The following is a 26,398-nucleotide window of genomic DNA, read 5'->3' on the forward strand; positions in this document are numbered from 1 at the left end:
GTTTTCAATCTGTCATTTGTCCTCCCACCAAAGCAATCACCTTTCATTTCTTGAATATTGCCTATTGTACACTTCTATAATGGTTTGAAATTTTTGATCCCAGGTCTTAATTTCTCCAACATTCACCTCATCAGTATCCTGAACTTGGGATTAGAATTCATGTCTCTGGATCATTAGTACAGGCCTCTGAATTACTAGATCAGCAACATAATTACTATGCTATCATTCCCCATCAGTTATATTCAGTAATATTTTAATGTTAAGCTGTTGCTAAAGAGAACATTGCTGTAAACGTGTTGCTATGTTTAAAAAAAAGAGAAAAGTATAGCTGAGTTCACAAGACGTTTTCCCACTAATGCCGTGACTCACTTAAAGAATTTTGACATTTTGGGTACCGTCAATGCTGAAAGATGACACTAAATTTTTAAACAAAGTTTGAACTCACAAAAAAGATGTTGAAAAATTGCCATTTTAAAAAGTAAATCAATTTGTTGGAAACGTAACATGTTAGAGAAAAGATTTTACCCCTCTAAATAATGTGAAACAGAGACTAACAACATTTATTGACCAAGGATGCTTTAACTCCATTTCTCCAACTTTTCACCAGAGTAAATGAGACGAGTTGCCAAGAATCATTTCTAAGATACTTTTCAGCATTTTGTACAGTCTTAATTACAGATAAGGAAGAATAAAAAAAACAAGAATATGACATGCTTAAGTTACCAACCATTTTTGAATTATTCCAGTTTATTACAATCGTAATCTACTTTATTCCAATAAAGTTATCTACTCACCTGGCATTAACACAGTTCCTCCATCCACGTTCAACATTGGGGATTGTCCAGCTTTGCATTTTAAAATCACAAGTCGACATCACTGTTACTACGTATAACTTCTAGTTTAATTCTCAGTGAAGATTGATTGGAAGGTTTTACAGAACAAAAAATTACCAAAAAAAACTTATTGTTGATTTAATTGGCATACAATTCACCCATGCTTAGAGTGATTACAGCCCACTCTTATGCCCCTCTCCATATATATATATTATATATATTACACAATAATTTGAATCAGAATATTTTATGACATTGATAGAGCAAAGTATCAACAAAATTTATCTTATTCACGTTTTTAAACAGTCCTTAGATTGAATAAACAATGCAGTTGAAAGCATTCTCTTTTCCAATTATCTTCGTTCAAGTTGAAATTTTATATGTACAAATGCCTATGTAGTTTTTTCTTTAAATAGTTCCAACAGTAAATTTAGCGTGGATCTTCAAATCTTTCAAAAGCTGTTCAATTATTTGAGGTACTTGCTGAAGGCTGTACTAGCAAATGAAATAAATGGAACATTGATGTGTATTCTCTTCAATGTTCACCATTTACAGGCAGTTTGTCTCCAAACCTAACCCCATTCTGAACATGACAGCATGTTCAAAATACTTTCTGGAATCATATTAAAATCAACAAATTTTAGGAAACAGAGTGTTTGAGTTTTAAGGCTGTACTTTCAGCTGAAAGTGAGCTTTGAAGAAATAGGCAACATTGTAGTATGTAACTAACTACACATCCCAGTGTTTCCCTGACATGCTAATTATAGTAAGAAGTCGCACAACACCAGGTTAAAGTCCAACAGATTTATTTGGTAGCAAATACCATAAGCTTTCGGAGCACTGCTCCTTCGTCAAAGGATGACGAAGGAGCAGTGCTCCGAAAGCTTATGGTATTTGCTACCAAGTAAATCTGTTGGACTTTAACCTGGTGTTGTGAGACTTCTTACTGTGTTTACCCCAGTCCAACGCCGGCATCTCCACATCATGCTAATTATATGCAGTTGGCTGTATGAGGTTTTGCCTTCACATTAAAGCAGCACATGTTCTTGCATAAGGGTGAGGGATAAGTGATTGAATGGATGTGCACTTGGGGAAGAAATTAAAGTACAGCATGACCTCATACTTTCATACATCATATTACCTCATGCATATAAAAGAGATTTCTACTGAGCAGGACCGGCAAGGGAGCTGAATTGCTAAAAAGCTAATCAATGGATAAATATTGTGAGACCCACCTTTAAAAATAAAGTAAAAATCTGGTCACAACAAATATGTCATTTGTTTTTAAAATGAAAAAATATCAGGGATATTACTTAAATAATATACAAAGACTGAAATAGGTCAAGGATAAACATTTAAAATTAGTATTCAGCAGTCACACAAGGCAAGTTATTAAATCAATTTTTACAATCCTTTTGTCAATGCAACTGAAGCTGCCATAGCTATGGACTGTAGATAATATTTAAAACTGGTGTCACAGTAACCGTGAAGCTTCAGCTAAGAACTTCAAAATACAATACAGGAGCCTGCTAAAATGCGCATTTTTCACTCCAATGAATAGTAGATTCATCTTATCAAAGCAAAGCATTACCAGAAGTAATCATAATGCTCAATGTAATGAATATGTACATTCTCTACACCGATTCACCATTTTCATTTTAGTTTGTCGTTTTTATTTAAGTTGATGTAACTGTATATTTAAATGTGAAATTGCTGTAGCATTTTCTTTGCTTCATTCTGCATCATGGGATTACTTCAACATAATTGGCAGGGTACAAGCCAACTTGTCCATTCTCCAGTCGCCCCTTACACCAGCCCTGCTCATCTTCATCTTCTACCTTTATCAGTTCATCACCTTTTACAAAAAGAGAAGTGTGTTAGTCAGGATACAGCAATGCACTTAACGCAATCTTAAAAGGAAAAAAAAAGGACAATTCCTAAAACTAAAATGGCATTCATCAAAATTGCACATTTCAATCATTAAGCAATGAATACAAAGTTCAATTATATTAATAATGTAGCACACATTATAGTACAAATTATTTTAAATGTTTAGCAGTAACCTGTTAGAAATATTGCACAAGAAGGTTCTTACTTTGGTAGAAATACAGAACTGTCTGTAATTGTTCACAGACTCAGCTCCTTTCTATTCAAAAGACTTGGTTAATTTTATCTAGCTGATTCTTAACAGAAGTATTGATTGTAGAACAACCTCCACAAAAATCTATAGCAAATATATTTTGTTACAAGTCATGAAGAAACTTTTGTCAAAACATTAATAAAATTCAGTGCATTCTGCCCTTTTACGAGAAAACAATTCAAGGCTTTTGAAGTTCTGATGAAAGGTTATTGACCTGAAACGTTAGCTCTGATTCTATGTTTAAAGTTTATTTATTAGTCACAAGTAAGACTTACATTAACATTGCAATGAAGTTACTGTGGGATTCCCCTAGTCACCACATTCCGGCACCTGTTCGAGTCAATGCACTTAAGCAGCACGTCTTTCAAACTGTGGGAGGAAACCGGAGTACCCGGAGGAAACCCACGCAGACATGGAGAGAAGGTGCAAACTCCACACAGATAGTGACCCAAGCCAGGAATCGAACCTAGGTCCCTGGCGCTGTGAGGCAGCAATGCTAACCACTGTGCCACCGTGCTGCCCCTAGTGGAGTATTTCTAGAATTTTCTGTTCCTCATTCAAGGTTTTTGTTGTGCGACTATAGTTTGCTAAAAAGATAGCTAATTACTGGCTTATGTGAAACTGGAGAAGACTTCCTCAGGTCATTATATATAGTGATAGTATAAATGTATTAATGATTATTTCCTCTGGTCAGTAATACTTGTGTGAAATCAACTCTTTAAATAAAAAGTTGCTTTCTACTCAGCAAAACGAAGCAATGTCATGAATTTAGCATAATTCTCAATGTAATGAATATTTATTTACTAAAACCTTGAGTTCACTACACAGTGACAAAAACAGTTCATAAATTTCATTCTCGATTTATAAGATCTTAGTCCTTGTGAAATTAGTTGTGGTGGGGACTGGTTGCGGAGAACGGGAAGAGGACCTGGCAGACCTGCTGAGTTTTTCAAGCATTCTCAGTTCTTGTTCCACAATATTGTGTTCATCCTGGAGATATCAAGTGGAAATTATTTCTCCTGAAAATGTCTATCACAGAGGCATTGCACAAATCTTAACATCTTGTAATTAATTAGCATTGTTCTAACTAAACTGAACAGAGAAACTGCCTATGCCCTTGGTTACAAAAAGATGCATCATACAGGAAAATTGCAAAAAAATAATGGGAGGAAAGAAGAGAATTTACATCAAATATACAATCCGCAATATTTTCAACTGGTGTAGCCATATGTAGAATAAAGTAAATAATTCAACCTGCAGGATCATTCCATAAGGAATTTATTTCAAAAGTGGATATAGGATGTCTTTTTCCCAAAGAGATAATTCAAGAAATCCATTTTAGTGAAATTAATATGATGATTCTTTTCCTATCCTCTTGCCTCCCAATTTTCAGATTCTCATATCTTTATACACTCTAAGTGTTGACTGCTGCCCTTTGAACAGTATTCACAAAACTTGAGATAAATGTTCACTAACAGTAGTTTTATCCAAAAGAATATCTTATCTATTAATTATTCTAAGCTACTTGAATGATACGATGTCTCCAATGCATCTTAGTTTATTCCTTAATAAGGGAGGACCGTATTCTTGGTTTGAGCTATTAAATATTTATTTAAAAATGAGCAAGTATTTATATATTCCATTAACTATTTCCGAGAAAGAAAATAAAAGGGTGATCCATACACTAAACTGTTCTTCCATAATTAAATGGTTTTTATTCATTCATGGGATGTGGGCATCACTGGCAAGACTCATTTATTGTTCATCCCCAAATGCCCTTGAGAAGATGGTAGTGAGCCACTTTCTTGAACTGCCTCAGTTTGTCTGGCAAAGTTACATCCACAGTGCTGTTAGGAAGTGAGTTCCTGGATTTTTTACCCAGTGACAATAGGCAAATGGTGATATAGTTCTAAGGCAGAATGTGTAACTTGAAGGGAAATCTGCAGGTGGTAGTACTTGTATGAGCCTGCTGCCTTTATTCTCATAGATGCTAGAGGTCAAGGGTTTGCAAGGTGCTGTTGATGAAACCGGTTGTTGCAGTGCCCTTGTCCACTAAAGTCACAGCGCCCCAGTCCCAGCAGTGAAGGCTAAAAGTAAAGTTTATTTATTAGTTGCAAGTAAGGCTTACATTAACACTGCAATTAAGTTACTGTGAAATTCCCTTAGTCGCCACATTCCAGTGCCTGTTTGGGTCAATGCACCTAACCAGTACGTCTTTCAGAATGTGGGAGGAAACTGGAGCACCCAGAGGAAACCTATGCAGACACAGGCAGATGTGCAAACGCCTGTTCTATTCCAGACAGTGACCCAAGCTGGGAATCGAACCTGGGACCCTGGCGCTGTGAGGCTAACCATTGTGCCACCATGCCGCCCATGGTGGTGCATGGGGTGTTAATCAAGCCTGGATGGTGTCAAGTTTCAAGTGTTTTTGCTGCTGCATTTATCCAGACAAGTGGAGAGTATTCTGTCACATGCTAAGTAGTTGGTGAAAAGGCTCTGGAGAGTTAGACGATGAGTTATTCACCAGAGAATTCCCATCCTCTGACTTGCTCTTGCAGCTACAGTATTTATTTGGTAGGTTCATTTAAGTTTCTGATCAATAGTCACCACATGATGTTGATGGTGGGTTATTCAGCATGGATAATGCTGTTGAATGTCATTGTCAAATTTTATGCCTTGATGTGAAAGGCAGTAACTCTCACCTCATATCTCAAATTCAGTTCTTTACGTTTGGACTAATGAGGTCTGGAGCTCAGTGGTCCTGGTGGAATCCAAAATAAGCAATGATGAGCAGGTCATTGCAATGCAAGTGTCACTGAATGGACTCCCAGCCATTTGCCGACGATTGAGAGCAGACTAATGAAATGCAAACTGGCCAGATGGAATTTGCCCTGCTTTTTGTGGACTAGCCATACTGGACAACTTTCCACTTTGTTGTAGTGTTTCAACTGTACTTTAACAGCTAAGAACACGGCTAGTTCTGGAGCATAAATCCTCAGTGCCACAGCTAGATATTGTCAGGCCCATAACATTTGCTGCATCCACTGTCTTCAGCCATTTCTTGATATCACGTGGAGTGAATTGAATTAGCTGAAGTCTAGATTATTAGATAAGGCCAAGAATAATTATCCACTTGGCACCTCTGGCTGAAGATAAATGTTTCTGCCTTGCCTTTTGCACTTGCATGCTGTGCTCCCCTCATTGAGGATGGGGATGTTTGTGGAAACTCTTCTTCTGCTTAATTGTCCAGCACCACATTGGAAAGCAGAGTTTTGATTTGATCTACTGGTTGTGGGTTGTTTAGTGTACATAGGCCGATGTTGGAGCAGGTTGGTACCTCATTTTTCAGTATACCAGTTGCTGCTCCTGGCATGCTTATTTACACTTGTCCTATAACCTAGGTTGATCCCTTGGCTTGATGTTAATAATAGAGTAATGTATATGCTAAGTCACAAATTTACTGATTGTGATTGGATACAATTCTGCTGCTGATGCTGGCCACAGCACCTCATGGATGCCTAGGTTTGAGCTGCTAACTCTTTTCAGAATCTATTCCATTTAGCACATCCACATGGTGGATGTGTTCTCACTGCGAAGATAAGGCTTCACCTCCAAAAGGATGGTGCTGTGATCATTCCTACTAGTATGTTCAGGACAGTTGCATTTGTGACAGATATATTGGTGAGGGTGTAATCATGTTGGTTTTCTCACCACCAAAGGGAAATTGTGTTTGACAAATTTATTAGAGCTTCCTGAGGATGTAACAAGCAGGATAGATAAAGAACCATACCACCAGTAGATTTGGATTTCCAAAAGGTATTTAATAAGGTGCCACATAAAAAGTACGAATATATTAGCACAGGTAGAGGATTGGCTAATCAAGACAAAACTGAGTCAGGATAAGTGGGTCATTTTCAGGTTGGCAAACTAACTGGTGGAGTACCTCAGGGATCAGTGGTGGGTCCTCAATTATTTATGATCTATAATAATGACTTGGATGATGGGATCAGCTGTTTTGTAGCCAAATTCGCTGATGATACAAAGATAGTAAGAAGTCTCACAACACCAGGTTAAAGTCCAACAGGTTTATTTGGTAGCAAAAGCCACTAGCTTTCGGAGTGCTTGCTGCTCCTTCGTCAGGTGAGTGGGAGTTCTGTTCACAAACAGGGCATATAAAAGACACAAACTCAATTTACAAAATAATGGTTGGAATGCAAGTCTTTACAGGTACGGTACAGTAGCACAGTGGTTAGCACTGCTGCTTCATAGCTCCAGGGACCTGGGTTCGATTCCCGGCTTGGGTCACTGTCTGTGTGGAGTTTGCACATTCTCCTCGTGTCTGCGTGGGTTTCCTCCGGGTGCTCCGGTTTCCTCCCACAGCCCAAAGATGCGCGGGTTAGGTTGATTGGCCATGCTAAAAATTGCCCCTTAGAGTCCTGGGATGCATAGATTAGAGGGATTAGCGGGTAAAATATGTAGGGATATGGGGGTAGGGCCTGGGTGGGATTGTGGTCGGTGCAGACTCAATGGGCCAAATGGCCTCTTTCTGTACTGTAGGGATTCTATGAAAAGTCTCAAAGGTACAGACAATGTGAGTGGAGAGAGCGTTAAGCACAGGTTAAAGAGATGTGTATTGTCTCTGAACAGGACAGTTAATGAGATTTTGCAAGCCCAGGCAAGTCGTGGGGGTTACAGATAGTGTGACATGAACCCAAGATCCCGGTTGAGGCCGTCCTCATGTGTGCGGAACTTGGCTATCAGTCTCTGCACTATCGTGTGTCGTGAAGGCCGCTTTGGACAATGCTTACCCGAAGATCAGAGGCCAAATGCCCGTGACCGCTGAAGTGTTCCTCACCAGGAAGAGAACATTCTTGCCTGTGCAGAACTTGGCTATCAGTCTCTGCTCAGCGACTCTGCACTGTCATGTGTCATGAAGGCCTTTCACAACACACGACAACGCAGAATCGCTGAGCAGAAACTGATAGCCAAGTTCTGCACACATGAGGATGGCCTCAACCGGGATCTTGGGTTCATATGTGTCTTTATATGTCCTGTTTGTGAACTGAACTCCCACTCACCTGACGAAGGAGTGAGCGCTCCGAAAGCTAGTGGCTTTTGCTACCAAATAAACCTGTTGGACTTTAACCTGGTGTTGTGAGACTTCTTACTGTGTTTACCCCAGTCCAACGCCGGCATCTCCACATCATGGATACAAAGATAGGCATGCAAGCAATTTGTGGGGAGGATATAAAGAGTCTGCAAAGAGACCCAGTTAGTCTAAGTGAGTGAGCAAAACATTTGGCAAATGGAGTATAATGCTGGCAGGAAGAATAGAAAAGCAGATTATTATTTAAATAGAGGGGGATTGCAGAATACTGCAGTTAAAAGGGATGTGAGTGTCCTTGTTCATGAATCACAAAACTTTAGCACACATATAGAGAAAGTAATTAAGAAGGCAAATTGAATATTGGCTTTTATTGCAACGGGGATGACATATAAAAGTAGGGAGGTCTTGCTACAAACTGCAGAGTGTTTTAGTAAGAATGCATCTAAAGTACTGGGTATAGTATTGGTCTCCTCACTTAAGGAGCAACATAATTACATTGCAAGCAATTTAAAGGTGGCTCATTTGGCTGATTCCAGGGATGAAGGGATTGTTTTAGGAGGAAAGGTTGAGAGGTGGGGCCTATACTCTTTGGGGTTTAGAATAATGAGGGGGGATCTTATTGAAATATAAAAGATTCTGAGGGACTTGATAGGGTAAGTGCCAAAATGATATTTTCCCATGTGAGGGAATCTAGAACTAGAGGCACAATTTAAAAATAAGGGGCCTCCCATTTAAAGTGGAGAAGAGCAAACTTTTTTCTCAGTTGTTCCCCAGAGAACAGTGGAGATGGGGTCATTGAATATATTCAAGGCTGAGTTAGACAGATTTTTGATATACAAAGGAGTCAAGTATTATGAGGTCAGGGAGGAAAGTGGAGTTAAGGCCGTAGTCAGATTAGCAATGATTTTATTGAATGGCGGAGCAGGCTTGAGGGACATAATGGTCTCCTCTGGCTTCTTTTTCTTAAGTTCAGCTGCCAGAGGACCAGAATGGCAACTGTATCATTCAGAACTCAGCCAACTCAATCTGTAGTCATGCTACTGAGGCACTCTTGGAGATGAACATTGAAGTCCTCATAGCTATCATACATTGTGTTCTTGTTACCCTCAGTGCTTCTTCCAACTGTTGATCAACATGGAGTAGTACTGATTCTTCACCCGAGGGAGGGAGGTAGATGGTAATCAGCAGGAGGGTTCTTTGCCTATGTTTGGTCTGATGCCACAAAACTTCTGAGGGTCCAGAATCCTTTTCAAATGTATACCACTGTGCTATCACCTCTGGTCAGCCTATCCCGCTAGTGGGATATGACCTACTCAGGAATGGTGATGCAGTAGTCTAGGACATTGACTAGAAGGTATGATTCTGTGACAATTACTAAATCAGGCTGTTGCTAACTAGTCTGAGACAGTTCTCCAATTTTGGTATAATTTCCCAGATTTGAAAGAGGAGTTCTTTGACCGGACTGGGTGTGCCTTTGTTAATGTTGGGTGATACACCCAGACTGTTCTTAACTTGACTGAGCAAGAGAATTATCCCCAGTGTCCTGGCCAACATTTACACCACGATCAGCAACACCTTAAAAAAAATTAATTGATCATTATCAAGAGGATAGTCAGGAGCAATGTAGGCTCTTTGAAAACTATAATGGTGATGTTGTCAATAAAAATAAGGAAATAGCGGGCATATTGGGGTGGCACAGTGGCTAACAGTGCTGTCTTTTGGCACCAGGGACCCGGGTTCAATTCGAGCCTTGGGTGACCATCTGTCTGGAGTTTGCACGTTCTCCCCATATCCTCATGGGTTTCCTCTGGGTACTCCAGTTTCCTCCCACAGTCCAAAGATGTGCAGGTTAGGTGGATTGACGATGCTAAATTGTCACTTAGTGTCCCAAGATGTATGGGGTAATTATGTGGGGTCACGGGGATAGGGCCTGGATAAGATGCTGTGTCGGAGAGTCGGTGCTGACTCGATGGGCTGAATGGCCTCCTTCTGCATTGGACGTATTCTATTCTTCTATTCTAAATTGCTGTTTGTAGGAGGTAGCTGCGTGCAACTTGGTTGTGCATTTCCTACATTACAACAGCGACCACACTGCCAAAGTACTTCACTGACTTCATAATGTTTGGGATGTCCTGAAGTTGTGAAAGGCGCTATATAAATGCTGTTCTTTCTGGAATGTCGCTGTTCACTCTTTATGCACTTTCTGAATGATTGAAGACTTTAGATTTTCATAACTCCTAGTCAGCATCAAAACAGAACCAATTACAAAATACATGTATATATAATTGCATGCATGTTAGTTAGTTCCTTTCCCAAGCTTGTTGCCTTGAAAAAAATGCTTTATGTAATTGAGATATTTACAGAGCCCTAAGTTTTTATTTTTATGCCTGAATTAAGGTAAAGATGTTTTATTTTTGTCAGTGATATTTAAGTTCAGTTTAATTAAACTCACGATAATCGTAAACTAAACAGAATTCTGAATCAGTGCAGGCTTATTGTGAAACTCAACATAATGTATTGTCAAATTCAACATAATGTTTGAAAGGAAAAAAACGCGAAATAGCTATGAGGGTTCTAGTTTTCGGCAAGGCTTCCTGCAATGGGATGTGACAGAGACTGTCCATTGTAAACAGGGCAAAGTAAAATGACACAACATCAGTGTTAGGTTGTTGAAAAAATAATTCAATCTGATTTGGTTTTTATATCTCTAAGGGGCAAGAGTTTTACTTGCCAAAATGACAAAATAAATAAGAGTTACAACACGGGAGTAATGAAAAGAAACCTGCAAGGGATATCAAAATCAACACAAAATATATTTATAATTGTATTTGGAAAAAGAGGATGGTCAGGAGCAATGGAGGCTCCTTGAAAACTATAATGGTGATGTTGTCAATAGAAATAAGGAAATAGCAGATACATTAGTGTAGATTTTCCATTCCTGCCCACTGTGGAAATCGTCACGGGTGGGATGAAAAAATTGACAGATCATTGAAAGGCCTGTTGACCTTGGGTGGGAAATTCCAGTCTCGGGATGGGCAGGATCAGGAAATCCTACCCACTGAATAATTACTTTGCGTCAATGTTTACTGTACAGGAAGACGTCAACATACCAGATTTCACAAGGAAACTAATATTGCATCAGGGATAGGGACTCATCAAAATTAACATAAACAAAGTAATATTAATGAAGAAAATAATGGCACTAAAGAGCGATAAATCCAAGGAGTCTGTTCACGTTTTAAAGGAAGTCGGCGAAAACACGGTCGATGCCCCAACTACAATCTTCCAAAATTGTCTCGATTTGGAAACTATTCTTTTAAATTGGAAAATTGTGCATGTGACCCTACTATTTCAGAGAGGCAACAGAGGAAAGCATTGAAATTATACACCAGTTAGCTATTTTAGAAAGGTAACAGAGAAAAAGCAAGATGATCTGCTGTCATCAAGTTGCTGATGTCCGTAATTTATAGATGAATTCCACCCAAAGAGTGGTGAGCCTGTGTAATTATTTTCCACAGGGAGTAGTTGATGCCAAAACATTGACTGTATTCAAGAGACGGCTAGATGTAGCACTTGGGGTGAATGGGATCAAAGGTTATGGGGAAAAAGCAGGATTAGGCTATTGAGTTGGACGATCAGCCATGATCATGATGAATGGCGGAGCAGGCTTGAAAGGCCAAATGGCCACCTTCTGCTCCTATCTTCTATGTTTCTATTTATAGGTGGTCAGGCACCTTGAAGGCTTTCAGCTAATCAGAAACAGCTGGTATGGATCTTGTGAAAGGTAGTTCATGTCTAAAAAATATGATACAGTTGTATTTTGAACAGATGACCAAAGTAGTACACAGGAAAAGTCTATGGGTGTTATTTATATGGACCTTCTGAAGGTATTTGATAAAGACCCCTATAAGAAACCATTAGCTGCAGTTGAAGCGCCTGAAATTGAAGGCAAATTATTTATTGGCACAGAAAATTAGAGTGGCAGAAGACAGAATCGAAACAATAGGCATGTTCTAAAATTGGTTGTATGTGACCAGTGGTGTCTAGCATGGATCTGTGTTGAGGCCTCAATCATTCCATGTAGTTATTAACAAATTATATAGAATCCCTATAGTGCAGGAGGCCATTCGGTTCATCAAGTCTGCATCGACTCTCCAAAAGAGCATCACTTTGGAATATAAAACGAATCTCAAGACCATGACAACTATCTACAATTGTTGTAAAACACTTTCGGTTCACTAACGTCTTTCAGGGAAGGAACTCTGCTGTCTTTACCAGGTATGGCCGACATGTCACTCCAGATCCACAGTAATGTGGCTGGCTTTTAACGGATTTCTAAAATGGTTTAGCAAAGCACTCAGTTCAAGAGGCAATCAGGGTTGGGCAACAAATGTTGGCCTGACTGTTGACATCCAGTTCCCATGAACATATAAACCCCCCCAATATCCACCGTTTAATTCTGCATCCTTAACCTTGACAAAATAAATGCAACATCCCTGGAGCGAAAGTAAGAGTGTAAAAACAGAACTGGAACAAATTTAATATTGAATTTAAGGTGGCAGAAGAACAGGGGTCATAGTCATACTTTTGCCTAGATTCATGTGGTGAATGCACCTAAACTAACTCTTTCATAGTCATACTTTTGCCGAGATGCATGTGGTGAATGCACCTAAACTAACTCTGTTGAAATATAGAAAGTTCCAAGCTCCTACATAATAAAATTATAAAATACTGCAGTGCAGAAGAGTCTTCACTGACTCTTCTGAAGAGCAATTCAGTTGGTCCTAATCCTTTGTTTTTCTTTTGTACCAATACATTTTTTTTCTCTTTCAAATATTTATCTAATTCCCTTTTGAAAGCTACTATTGAATTTATTCCCACCACCCTGCCAGGTAGTGCATTCCAAATCCTGACCACTCTTTATATAAAGACGATTTTTTCATGTCACCTTCGATTTTTATGCCAATCACCTTATATCTGTGCCCTCCAGTTACCAACCTTTAAAACATCAGAAACAGTTTCTCTTAATTTTTCTATCTGAACCCTTCATGATCTTAAACACATTTATCAAATCTTCGCCTTAGCCTTCTTTGCGCTAAGGACAACAACCTCCAGCTTCACCAGTTCATCAACTAACGTAACAGTAATCCCTCAACTCTGGAACTCTTCTAATTAATCTTTTTTGTACATTGTCCAAAGTACTTGCTTCCTCAAGTGTGGTACGCAAGTTTTGACGCATCCTCCAGTTGTGGCTGAACTTGTGTTTTATATTGGTTGAGCATAACTTCCTGGCTTTTGTATTTTATGCCTCTATTTATATAGTCCAGAATTTCACCTTCAACAGAAAGTCTGCTGACTCTCTTTCCACTCTCTTTCCTCTCAGCTCTGACGGAGTCATCTGGACTCAAAACATTGGCTCTACTCTCTCTCCACAGATGCTGTATGACCTGCTGAGATTTTCCAGCATTTTTTCTGGTTTTGTTTCAGATTCTAATATCCACAGTATTTTGCGTTTATCTTCATGTTTAAAATTATTCCATTTGGGTTCCATTTATTATTCCATTATCTCTCCTAATTTCTCCTGCCAAAATGCATCACCTCGCACTTTTCTAAATTTGGTGTCATCTGCACATTTGAAATTGTGCCTTGTACCTCCAAGCCCAAATCATTAATGTATCTCAAAAATTGCTGTGGTCCTAAAATTGAACCGAGGGAAACACCACTAAATATCCTCCTCCAGTCCAAAAAACAGCCATTCACCACCAATCTATTTTCTGTCCTTTAGCTAGTTTTGTATCTCTTAGCCAATTTTGCATCCTACAGGCTTCAACTTTGCTAGCAAGTTTGTTCTATGATACTTTATCAAACACCTTTTGAAGTTCATCTTCTTGTACTTTTCTGTTACCTCATCAAAAAACTCAATCGAGTTAGTCAAACACGATTTTCCCTCAGCAAATCCATGCTAGCTCTCCTTTATAAGTCTATACTTACCGTCCTCAAGTTAAGGTGCTAAACTGGGGGAAGGCTAATTACAACGATATTAGGCAGGAACTGAAGAATGTAGATTGAGGGCAGATGTTTAAGGGCAAATCAACATCTGGCATGTGGGAGGCTTTCAAGTGTAAGTTGATAGGGATGCAGGACCGGCACATTCCTGTAAGGATGAAGGATAAGTATGGCAAGTTTTGGGAACCTTGGATAACGAGAGATATTGTGAGCCTAGTCAAAGAGAAAAAGGAAGCATTTGTCAAGGCTGGGAATACACGAAGCAAGTGTGGAATACAAGGAAAGTAGAAAGAAACTTAAGCAAGGAGTAAGGAGGGCTAAAAGAGGTCACGAAAAATCATTGGCCAGCAGGATTAAGGAAAATCCCAAGGCTTTTTATACACATATAAAGAGCAAGAGGGTAGCAAGGGAGAGGGTTGGCCCACTCAAGGGCAGGGGAGGGAATCTATGCATGGAGCCAGAGGAAATGGGTGAGGTATTAAATGAGTACTGTGTGTCAGTATTCACCAAAGAGAAGGACTTGGTGAATGATGAATCTGGGAAAGGGTGTGTAGATAGTTTGAGTCATGTTGGGATCAAAAAGGTGGTGGTATTGGGGCTCTTCAGAAACATTGAGGTAGACAAGTCCCCAGGGCCTATCGGGATATACCCCAAAATACTGAGAGGGGCAAGGGAGGAAATTGCTGGGGCCTTGAGAGAAATCTTTGTATCCTCACTGGCTGCAGGGGAGGTCCCAGAGGATTGGAGAATAGCCAATGTTGTTCCTCTGTTCAAGGAGGGTAGCAAGAATAATCCAGGTAATTACAGGCCAGTGAACCTTACGTCAGTGGTAGGGAAATTAATTCTTCGAGACAGGATTTACTCCCACTTGGAAATAAGTGGACATATTAGCGAGAGGCAACATGGTTTTGTGAAGGGGAGGTCATGTCTCATTAACTTGATCGAGTTTTTCGAGGAAATGACAAAGATGATTAATGAGGGTAGGGCAGTGGATGTTGTCTATATGGACTTCAGAAAGGCCTTTGACAAGGTCCCTCATGGCAGACTGGTGCAGAAGGTGAAGTCGCATGGGATCAGAGGTGAGCTGGCAAGGTGGATACAGAACTGACTCAGTCGTAGAAGATAGAGGGTAGCAGTGGAAGGGTGCGTTTCTGAATGGAGGGCTGTGACAAGTGGTGTTCCTCAGGAATCAGTGTTGGGACCGTTGCTGTAATGATTTGAAGGAAAATGTAACTGGTTTGATAAGTAAGTTTGCAGATGACACAAAGGTTGGTGGATTTGCGGATAGTGATGAGGGCTTTCAGAGGATACAGCAGGATATAGATCGGTTGGAGAGTTGGGCAGAGAGATGGCATTTGGAGTTTTAATCCAGACAAATGTGAGGTAATGCATTTTGGAAGGTCTAATACAGATAGGAAATATACAGTAAATGGCAGACCCCTTAAGAGTACTGATAGACAGAGGGATCTGGGTGTACAGGTACACAGGTCACTGAAATTGGCAACACAGGTGGAGAAGGTAGTCAAGAGGGCATACGGCATGCTTGCCTTCATCGGTTGGGGCATTGAGTTTAAAAATTGGCAAGTCGTGTTGCAGCTTTATAGAACCTTAGTTAGACCACACTTGGAATACAGTGTTCAATTCTGGTCGCCACACTATCAGAAAGATGTGGAGGCTTTGGAGAAGGTACAGAAAAGATTTACAGAAAATACATAAAATACATGAGAGGCTGGAGAAACTTGGTTTGTTCTCACTGGAACGATGGAAGTTGAGGGGCGACCTGATAGAAGTCTACAAGATTATGAGGGGCATGGACAGAGTGGATAGTCAGAAGCTTTTTCCCAGGGTGGAAGAGGGGGCATAGGTTTAAGGTGCGAGGGGCAAGGTTTAAAGGAGATGTACGAGGCAGGTTTTTTTTTTTACACAGAGGGTGGTGGGTGCCTGGAACTCGCTGCCGGGAGAGGTAGTGGAAGCAGATACGATAGTGAGTTTCAAGGGACAACTGGACAAATACATGAATAGGATGGGAATAGAGGGATATGATCCCCGGAAGGGTAGGGGGTTTTAGTTCAGTCGGGCAGTATGGTCAGTGCAGGCTTGGAGGGCCGAAGGGCCTGTTCCTGTGCTGCAATTTTTTTGTTCTTTGTACTTGTTCAAGTGGCTGTTAATTTTCTCTTGCATTATTTTTCCTATAGGCTTATCAACCATCAACATGAAATTTACTGGCTTATTATTGACAGGAATATCCCTCTCTCCTTTTTGAGCAAGGATGTAACATTTGCAGTTCTCCAGTCCTCTGGCACTCCACCTGCATCGAAGGAAGATCATCAACAGCACCATTACAAAATCCGTCTTCCTTCCCTCATCAACCTCGGTGCATTCCGCTGGACCAGGTGACTTACCACTTTTAAGTATTGCCAGTCTTTTCAGTATCTCTTAAATTTTTATCTTATCCAATATCTTGACAACCTTTAGCTTTTGCAAAGACATATGGGGGGGTAGCATTTTCCGGCCGCGCTCACCCCAAAACCGAAAATCCCACCCGAGGTCAAGGGACCTTTGCATGGTCCGCCCCCTGCCTGCTACGATTCTTGTGGTGGGCGGGACGGGAAAGCTCCCCCCCCTTGATCTGGACCCAAGACAGCTACTTGCTGAATAAGGCGACATGCTTTTAAATTAAACCAAACATCCCTGGCAATCAAAAATGTATTTGCTACCAAATAAACCAGTTGGACTTTAACCTGGTGTTGTGAGACTTCTTACAGGAATCAAAAAAAAAGGCAACCATCTTTTTAACCAATTATACTGAGCATTCTTTCCACCACAAGCTAACTGAAAACATGAACTAATTTAATAATGCCTGCCCATGACATGCAGTTCCATCTACTAGGATCCTGGAATAAAACTAGATTCAAGTTTAAAATACATGGATACTTACCTGCTTTAAAACTAAGCTCATCATGTTCTTGTCCTTCATAATCATACAATGCTCGCACTCTGACTTCTGATCCTGAATGATCCTCATCAAAAGGATTATCACCATTTGTTTCATTGCTGTTGAATGGATTGTTTGTTTCATCATCTGACCATTCTGTGGTGTAGTTTTGGTTCTTTTCGTGGCTGCTGACACTGATCAAAAATATAAAAAATTTGTTACTATACTTGGCAATTAAATTATCAGAAGGATGTACATTTCTCAGACCAACTGAAACTGACTATTTTCTAACGTAATTTTCATCTCAAAACACACGGATTACAACTCAAACTGAACAGTGCATTATAAGAGCACAGGGCAATGTATTGGCACTCTAACATCAGCAATGAAAAAGTCCAGGATAATCACTGAGCAATTCCCCACACAGTCATCCATCTAATCTCTGCCATAATTATGGGAAAACGCAGTAAGAAGTCTAACAACACCAGGTTAAAGTCCAACAGGTTTATTTGGTAGCAAAAGCCACTAGCTTTCGGAACAGGCAGTTCCTTCGTCAGGTGGATGGGAGTTCTGATCACAAACAGGGCACAAAGACACAAACTCAATTTACATGAATAATGATTGGAATGTGAGTCTTTACAGCTAATCGAGTCTTAAAGGTACAGACAATGTGAGTGGAGGGAGCATTAAGCACAGGTTAAAGAGATGTATATTGTCTCCAGACAGGACAGCTAGTGAGATTTTGCACATCCAGGCAGGTTGTGGGGGTTACAGATAGTGTGACATGAACCCAACATTGTCTTTACCTTTAAGACTTGATTAGCTGTAAAGACTCACATTCCAATCATTATTCATGTAAATTGAGTTTGTGTGTTTGTGATCAGAACTCCCACCCACCTGACGAAGAAACAGCCTGTTCTGAAAGCTAGTGGCTTTTACTACCAAATAAACCTGTTGGACTTTAACCTGGTGTTGTTAGACTTCTTACTGTGTTTACCGCAGTCCAACGCCAGCATCTCCACATCATAATTATGGGAACTCAGAGATCATGATGGGAAGGTGAGGGGAAAACAAAGAGAAGAGCAAGAAAGTAAGAAAATCACTCTGGTCACTTTCATATACTCTTAAACAACTGGTTGCAAGGACTAGCAGTAGGTCACCAGCCTCCATTTCTAGTGATAGACTACCACCAACAATCATTACAAGTCCACTGACTCCCACAGCTACCTCGACTACAGCTCCTCACATGCTGCTTCCTGTAGGGACTGCATCCCATTCTTCCAGTTTCTCCATCGTTCTTATGATTCTACCTTTGAAAAAGGGGCTTCTGATATGTCTGCATTTTCCCTGAACTGAGATTCAACCTTCTGATGAAACATGTTTCAACCCTCAGGAATTGAGTTCAACAACTTAAAACTGAGACGTTTCTCCTCAATCTTAATTTTTTTACATCCCAATCATTTTTTGTTCCAATACAAAACCCTCCCCCACAATCTGTCACTTGTTCTTAAGTTTTGCTACATCTTTGTTGCAATCTCTACCAGCTCCCACTGATCCCTGACCTTACACTCTGATCCACCTCCTCTTATACAGTATATGATCCAATACATTTCCCTCTCTTTAATTCTGAAGAGGAGTCATATGGACTCAAAATGTTAACTTTGTCTTCTGTCCCTCCGGATGCTGCCAGACCTGCTTTCAAACCTGGAGTTTTTCCAGCATTCTCAGTTTTTGTTTCAGTTTCCAGCATAAATATCTTGCTTTTATTTAAGACATTATTCAATCTTGACTTTTCAGCTTTACTGATGAGTATAAAGACAGCTTTAATTCTTTTCCTCTCCTCCCACCAAACTGATTGAAATTTGTAAAAAGAATTGAAAATTCCAAACGTTTTAAAAATTTCAGCATGCAAACACACACCAAGTATTCACATTCGATAATGTGATAGATTGCACTAAATGAGAAGAGCCACAGGAATCAATAAGATAACCATTGTTAAGATGGCAAGTAGTCCAACAAAGTTAGAAACAAAAGCTGGTAAGTATAAAGATGGCAACTCGAAGTTAAAAATTTGTTTCAAAGAAAGAAGGAAGAGGTATATTTAGAGCAGCATCGACCACAGTGCACAAATCCATGCATTTGTCAGTACACTGACTTTGTGGAACCTAGAATAAGGAAACGTTAAGCAGCAGCATGAAAGTGTGAAGCTCATCAAAAACAATCTTTCACCAACTTTTTGGTTATTGTGTTCTCCTTCTCATCAACAGGTTTGCCATTCTCCTCTTCCTCAAATGGGTTACAACTGGAACGTATCGAATTAGTAGTACTCCGGGTAAAAAGACTGCCATTTGGGAAATAACATCATTAAGAGCAAGCTCTTTTCACAATAAAATTCAAACAATAACGTATTCCATTAGCTAACACAAATATGTCAGTTATGCCACTGACCAGCTTCATAAATTACATTTGTTAAATACCATTATTGTGACTTGACTAAAGGCAAATAGATTCACCTGAACAACACAGGGCATCCTGTAATAACAGCAAAAATTTATTCCTGCAAAATTAGATTCTGAAAATTAGATTCACACAAACAACCTTTCAAAAATTCTAATATAAAGGGTGGAATTTTACACTAGCGGATTTTATGCCCCCACCACAATGAGGACGTAAAATTCCACTCTAACTTTGGTAGTAAAAGTTGTCATTCTGGGATCAAAGGTTTCATGTGCAGCTGCATCACAAATTTTAGTCAAACTTCTGCAGTTATTTAATCCAGAATTTCTGCACTAAGTAAAACTGTGATATCACTTGGTAGTGGCACAACATAAATTTTCTGAGACCTTACTGCATGGTCTTGTTTACAATGGGAAACTTACAGGAAGTTTTTGAGATTGCTGCATGTGATTTTTCAAGCCACACAGCATGTGAAAACTCGCTGCTGCTGAGGGATCTCCATACTCTAAGTATGATTCAGGCACTAGTGGCAAGGTTGCACAAGTCACAAAAATGTGCATTATTTGCAAATTGTTCTTGATCGTAAAGTCAAACTGTACAAGATGACTTCTGAAATGGTAGATTTCAGGAGCCGCTGCTTTTAATCATTGACTGATAGATAATTTGCTGCAAACTTAAACAGAGCTATAAAAAACGTATTTGAAATATTTAGTGCAAATTATACAGAGGTGAATTTCAAAATTACCAATAAAATAGACAATTCATGACTGAAGCATTAATCTTTTTGGTTCATCACTACATGAAGTCATCTGGTTCTGTATAAATCTGTTGAGAAGAACTGCAATAATTGCCTTAAAAAGTATCCAGTCTTCAGTATAAAATTCTCAAAACATAAGCACTATATAATTTGATGCAAGAGAATTATCTACAATAAGCAAAAATTCATATGTATTTAGTTACTACAAAGCTGCATAGTTTGCATTATCAGGTGCAAATTCTTTATTATTTCTCTCCTGTGAAACTGGCAGTAAATGCAGAAATTTTGATGCTCTTACCTGTTGTATGTGGGTGGTTGGGACGCTTGATCTCCTGTCTGACTGATACTAGTCAATGTCACTCCATCCCCAGTCTTTTTAGGCTTTTCCCTCCTACTCAGTGTGCGATTGAGGTCGGCACACCATTCCTGTTTAATTATAGATAAGAGTGCATGAAAAATAAAGAATTTTCTGGCCACAATGTTGTTGTCTGCTAAATTAAACATTTTCAAAATGATAACTATGGCCATTTTATAGGTACAGCAAACAGTCTTGGTGTACTGTTTTTAAATGGTGGGTTCAGTTTCCATTACTCTGTATTATGAGCAAGATAATTGAAAGTTTATGTTCAATGTGGCCATGGAATGCTATTTCTAACCCATTTCTTCCCTTCACCTCTCCAGTCTAATCTTGAAGGTTTAAGTTCCTCCTGTCATCTATTCCAAATCCCTTACATTCAATCTTATATCAATGGGCAATCATTCTTGACCCTTGAACTACTGGAAATGTATGCATCTATCTGCCTTATCACATCCTTTCATAATTTTAAACACCATCATAATATGCAGTCAAACTTTTCATAGCAATCAAAATCTAAAATAGTAAACAACTGCTAAACACTATTTTGCAAATATATTGCTGCATTGTTAACAACTGCACACTGGCTTATGGAGTTTTTGAGTTAAAAGTTTAACTCATAATAAAACACACATCCTCCCAGAAGGAAAAAAAACAATTCAGGCCAGTCGTCTTATTCCAACATTTTACTGTTTTTTTTCCCTTCTGGGCTCATATTGCCATCAAAATTGAGACAGTTTTTGGGTTCCCACATTGCTCATATATGGATGAAGACAAAACTTTTGATACGCTCATTATCGACCACCGGCCTATCTCGAACCTTTTCCTTGGAGGTCTTCAAAAATATTGTTGTCACCCACCTCAGTTCATTTCTCTGTTCAGAACAATTTCCACTCTGCTCACAGCACTGAGACTAAAGTCATGAATGACATCCTCCGTGGCCGAGACATTGGTGTATTAACCCACCTATCCTCTTCTACTTCCCTTGCAAATTTCAATATAGCCAATTATGCTATTCCTCTATACACTTCTTTTGTACAGCCTTCACATGTTCCAGTATTATCTGTCTGAATACAGCCAGCTTATTTCCAACAAGGACTTCTCTTCCTGTCCTTTCATTAGTATGGATTGAGATTTCGCTCCCTCTTCTTCCTCATCCACATTATTCAGTAATGTTCCCAGCAGGCAAAGGATCGGCTTCCTGTTCACACTCCGATCTACTATTTCCTTTGACCCACAATTGCCTCTGTGCTGTCCGATGTCCTGTCTGAGCTATGTCATAAATAAATAAAATTCCAATTTCAGCTCCTGCCATAAACACAATTCCCTTGCCACTATTTCCTTCACCGATTACCTGATCAGACTACATCATGTGCATCTTGTTTCACCCAAGTTTCAAACCCCATATCATGTCCATCAACAAGACCACTTAAATACACATTCACCTGTTCTGCTGTTGAAATCTTTATCCACACTGTTATCACCACTAGATTCAATTTCCTCAGTATCATTATTGCCAGCTTCTCAAACTGCATTCCTTCAGAGATTCTAACTCAGTTGATTGTCACCTGACTCACTCAGCGGAAGCTCTTGTCTGAGGTGAGATTTTGGCTTCCTACCCACTAACCAATTGAATTAATCTAAATTCTGATTTTCAAATCATCCACAGCCTTGCCCAATTTTCCTCTCCAATTTCCCCCAGCCTTTAACTGGTGAATTTCCACTGTGAATGGTGACAGCCTTCAGCCATCTTGGACCTAACCTTTGGAACTCCTTCCCTCAACCTTTCGGCCTCTTCCTACATCTTAAAAAAACTTACTTAAAATGCACCTTTTCAGTTAGGGTTTTGGTCACCTCTCCCAATCTCAAATCATTGCTTAGCTTTGTCCCTTTTATTTTTGCCCTGCTGTGCTAAGCACCTTGGGTCCCACCATAAACACTAGCAGGCACCACAGTCAAATTTGAGGCTGAAAATGAACAAGTCACTATCAGCTTAAACAGTCTTCACTTGACCTCAATCACCAACTGCTGACAGGTTTTCCTACAAATGTGCTTTTTAAAAAATAGACATACTCTTTCCCTATGCTTCCTTTTAGGCCCGCTAAAAGCCAAATTAGAAGGAGTGTCTTTCAAAACGGCATACAAAGAGCAGCTAAGATAGAAACGGGGCAATGGTGTGTCAAATAAGCTCAACTGGTAGCATTCTCACCTCTAGCTCACAAGGTTGCACATGTTCAAGCTACACACTTCCTTGTGTGTAGTCTCAATACAGCACTGCTGCAGCTTCCATCTTTTGGATGAGATTTAAATTAAGAAAGAGCCCCACCACCCACCACTTCTGGGGCATTAAAAGATCCTATAACAATTTTTGAAGAGTAGGGGTTTTGCCTGGTAATCTGGAGAGCACTTCAGCTTCATCCTTTTGGCCATTTATTCACAAACTGTCTGTGGGAATCTTGCTGGTCAACAAATTGTCTGCGTAACTAGTTGAATGATGCTTCAAATTAGGCCACGATTGTTAGGACGGAATGAGGAAGCAGTAAGTGCTGTATGAATGCATGCACATTGTTTCTTTAAGTGGATTGTTTTTGGCTTTCACATTTTTCTGCTTCCCAGTGAAGAAACTACAGCTCGAGGGAATAGCCTCATTCAGGGAATGCATTCTGAACACTCTGAATCATTCTCTAAAGAAGATCTTTCAACAACCTGTGTTGCCTGTATTCAGCAGATCAGTGAACATAAGTTAACTGATTAAACACTGGAGTTACTTGAACCATTATAGAACATTCTCTCATTTATAATATGATGAAATTTGCAAAGTTGACAGGTTAAAGAAAACTTACTTCATCCTGTTAAGTGTTAGCCAGAAAAAGGAGAAAAAGGTTAAAAAATGTATTATCTAGTCTATTGTTAAATAACTCTTGAAAATGTCAGCATATACTATGCCAAGATGTTAGAATAAAGTTCATTAAATTTGATAATTGGCTTTTAAATAAGATTAAAATACATGACATTTTTTAAAGAACCTGAACTCTTCAAACAGCACAAAGGTTTTAAAGATTAGTTAAAATTGTTATCCTGGGTCTTGCCACAGTGACTACACTTCAAAAGTACTTAATTGGCTGTAACACATTTTAGAAAGGCGCTATAGAAATGCAGTTTTTTTGTAGATGTATTGTATCTAGATTTTCAACAGGGTATTGATAGGGTGCCCATTACAGACAAATAAATTGGGTCATAGAATGCAGAGTCAAGGCAGGATAGACTGCTTGATGTCAAGCAGAAGGCGGAAAATGGGAGTAAAGGGTAGTTATTTAGAGTGGCAGAAGGTGGGAAGTGGTATTTTACAAGGATAAGTGCTGGGATCATTACTTTTCACAATTTGTATTAACAATTTGAACTTTGGAATCAAACATAATTTCTAAATTTGCAGATGACACCAAATTGGAGGGGATAGTCAGTACTGAGGAGGACTAAAACATATTACAGGAGAACATTAATAAACTTGCAGGATGGGCAAATAATTTGCAAATGAAGTTCAATGCAGATAAATGTGAGGTAGTATATTTTGCAAGGAAGAATAGGGAGATAATTTACTATGTGGAAAGGACAAGTCTAGGTGGGGTAGAGGAACATGGATCAAGAAACAGACATACATAAATCATTAAAAGTTGATCAAAGCCATAATTTAAAAAACTTTCAATTCCACTCAGGTTATACACAGAAGCAGGGATGTGGGACTAAGTACGAATGTTCCTTTACAGAGCCAGTACAGGTACTCGTCCAGTCTGAATGACCTCCTTCTGAGTTGCAAGTTTCCAAGATTCTAAACAGAACAGTTTTACCACTAAAAGCCTGGTGATCTTCCACATAAACTATTGCACAGCATTTTATACAGACTAGCAATTCAGTCTTGAGAAACATGCAATTATATGCGAGCATGCCTTTGAATAATTTTGAAGCATGCACACCCATAACATCAATTGCAGTCTTAGACTTATCAAGGCAGCATGCGTTTGCAAAAGGAATTAGAAAAATGTATAAATCACATCTGAAAAACGCACAGAAAATGTCGAAACACACATGGAGCTCTTACATTTACTTCCAGCTTCAGTTGTATTCAAACTTAGCGTGTCTGCTGTATTGTAGTGACTGAGGACAGATTCAAAATTTCGCAGGATTTACAGCAGGGATCTCAACCTTTTTGCTTCTGAAAGTCCCCCTCCCATGTTACAAAAATTCCAGAGACCCTTTTGTGACACAAGTGTTTCTTAATAAAACTATTCTCTCAATACTGCTCCCACTCACCATGTTTTGCAGCTGCTATTTTCCCAATATTACAAAAAAACTGGCCTCTTATACCTTTCCCACTTGCTCTTAATCTGCACATGAGCCCCAGTCACCTGAACCCAGCCTCCCTCTTCTCTCCTCAAACTCCAACTACTTGACTACCTGGTCCAGGTACACTAGCCAGTCCCAGTTCTTGGTTTGATTGACAGCCAAATAACTATTTCCCCACACCACCATTTTCTTAATAACGAATAAAAAAATAAAAACGGAACAAACATGGTCTCACTTTAATATCAAATAGCATATAGCAGTCTTCAGATCAATGTTTTATTCCGAGCAACTCCGGGAAAATCCTGAACGGTTGAAATTCTAGTTGGGGAGGCAACACTGGGAAATAAGCAATCAGGTCTGCTAGAAACACTCCGTTTGAAATGAAAATAAAGACTGCTAACACTCAAGGTATATGCTTGCAGAAGAATGAAAGTAGTAAGGCACCATAGGGCAAGAAGCACCCTTGTAACCACAGAACATTGAAGACAGCAGGAGAGAAAACGGGTGCAAATTAATGCAGAATTTTAAAATGTGTTTGCACACAGTTTGCTGATAGTGTGTCAATCCCAATAGCTCCGTAATACTGACACATTCTGCTTTTTTCCCTCCACAAAGACTGACTCGCTGTTTGATACCATCAGCTCCCCCTCTCCTTGCAGTTACCCCTTATTGCCTTGTCCTGTTTTAACTGCACAAATAAGAAACATAGAAAATAGGAACAGGATGTGGCCATTTGGCACTTCAAGCCTGCCATTCATTAGGATCATGGCTGATCATCCAACTCAATAGCCTGATTGCTACATGAAAACAATTTGCATATAACTGAAAAAAGTGGTCACTACGATGAAAATAAATTAATGCAAATGATATGCAAAATCTGGGGCTGATGCACAGATAGAAATCACACTAGCAGATATGTCATTTTGGCATAATTGGCCAGCATTCCTAACCTGTCCGTTAAAGATTCACAATACTGAAATTTAAATTGGAATATGTCACTCTATCCCTCACATATATCACTGCACTGCAAATAATGTATGACAAATCATTCCCTAACCCCTCAAACAATAGGGACCTCATTCAAAAAAAGGTCACTTTGGATTTAACAACTGCAATTTACAATATTTGATAATCCCTCTGGGTACCATTCGCTTAGCGTATTGGAATACTATGTTGAATGTATTGAATGTGTTAGTTTATAACATCTACTGGTCAAAGTCATATTGCTTGGATCGTTTTCACAGAAGTTGCGTACATTTTATTTTGGCTCTCTCCACAGAAACGTTTGGAAATTTTTTTTCAAAAAGGCAGCTTCAATTATTCTGTCATAATTATACTCACTGACATTGAATTGAACATAACATTGTTTCAAATAAATGTCCATTGACTTGGAACAGATGCATATCAGAGAAAATGTTCAAAAACTCAGTAAACATGTCTGTCTTCACTATTCTTCCCATGACCTAC

At 39.3% G+C, this 26,398-nt stretch overlaps 1 protein-coding gene across 7 annotated transcripts in view; it reads right to left on the bottom strand.

Annotated features, from left to right (window-relative positions):
* Positions 1 to 883: 883 nt before the first annotated feature.
* LOC144498633 (protein kinase C and casein kinase substrate in neurons protein 2-like) overlaps positions 884 to 26,398 on the bottom strand; it is a 99,601-nt gene continuing 74,086 nt past the window's right edge. For 3 of the 7 annotated variants that reach the window (XM_078220046.1, XM_078220047.1, XM_078220048.1), the window contains 4 exons: positions 20,534 to 20,661; positions 19,255 to 19,362; positions 17,025 to 17,215; positions 884 to 2,688 (listed from right to left, as the gene is read on the bottom strand). In XM_078220046.1, coding sequence (XP_078076172.1) covers positions 2,576 to 2,688; positions 17,025 to 17,215; positions 19,255 to 19,362; positions 20,534 to 20,661 — 540 coding nt within the window. In that variant the 3' untranslated portion in view covers positions 884 to 2,575. The remainder of the gene's footprint in view (positions 2,689 to 17,024; positions 17,216 to 19,254; positions 19,363 to 20,533; positions 20,662 to 26,398) is intronic. The other 4 variants (XM_078220049.1, XM_078220050.1, XR_013498736.1 and 1 more) reach the window with 3 other exon arrangements.

Source organism: Mustelus asterias, chromosome 9 (genome assembly GCF_964213995.1).
Source record: "Mustelus asterias chromosome 9, sMusAst1.hap1.1, whole genome shotgun sequence".
Classification (NCBI taxonomy): Eukaryota; Metazoa; Chordata; class Chondrichthyes; order Carcharhiniformes; family Triakidae; genus Mustelus; species Mustelus asterias.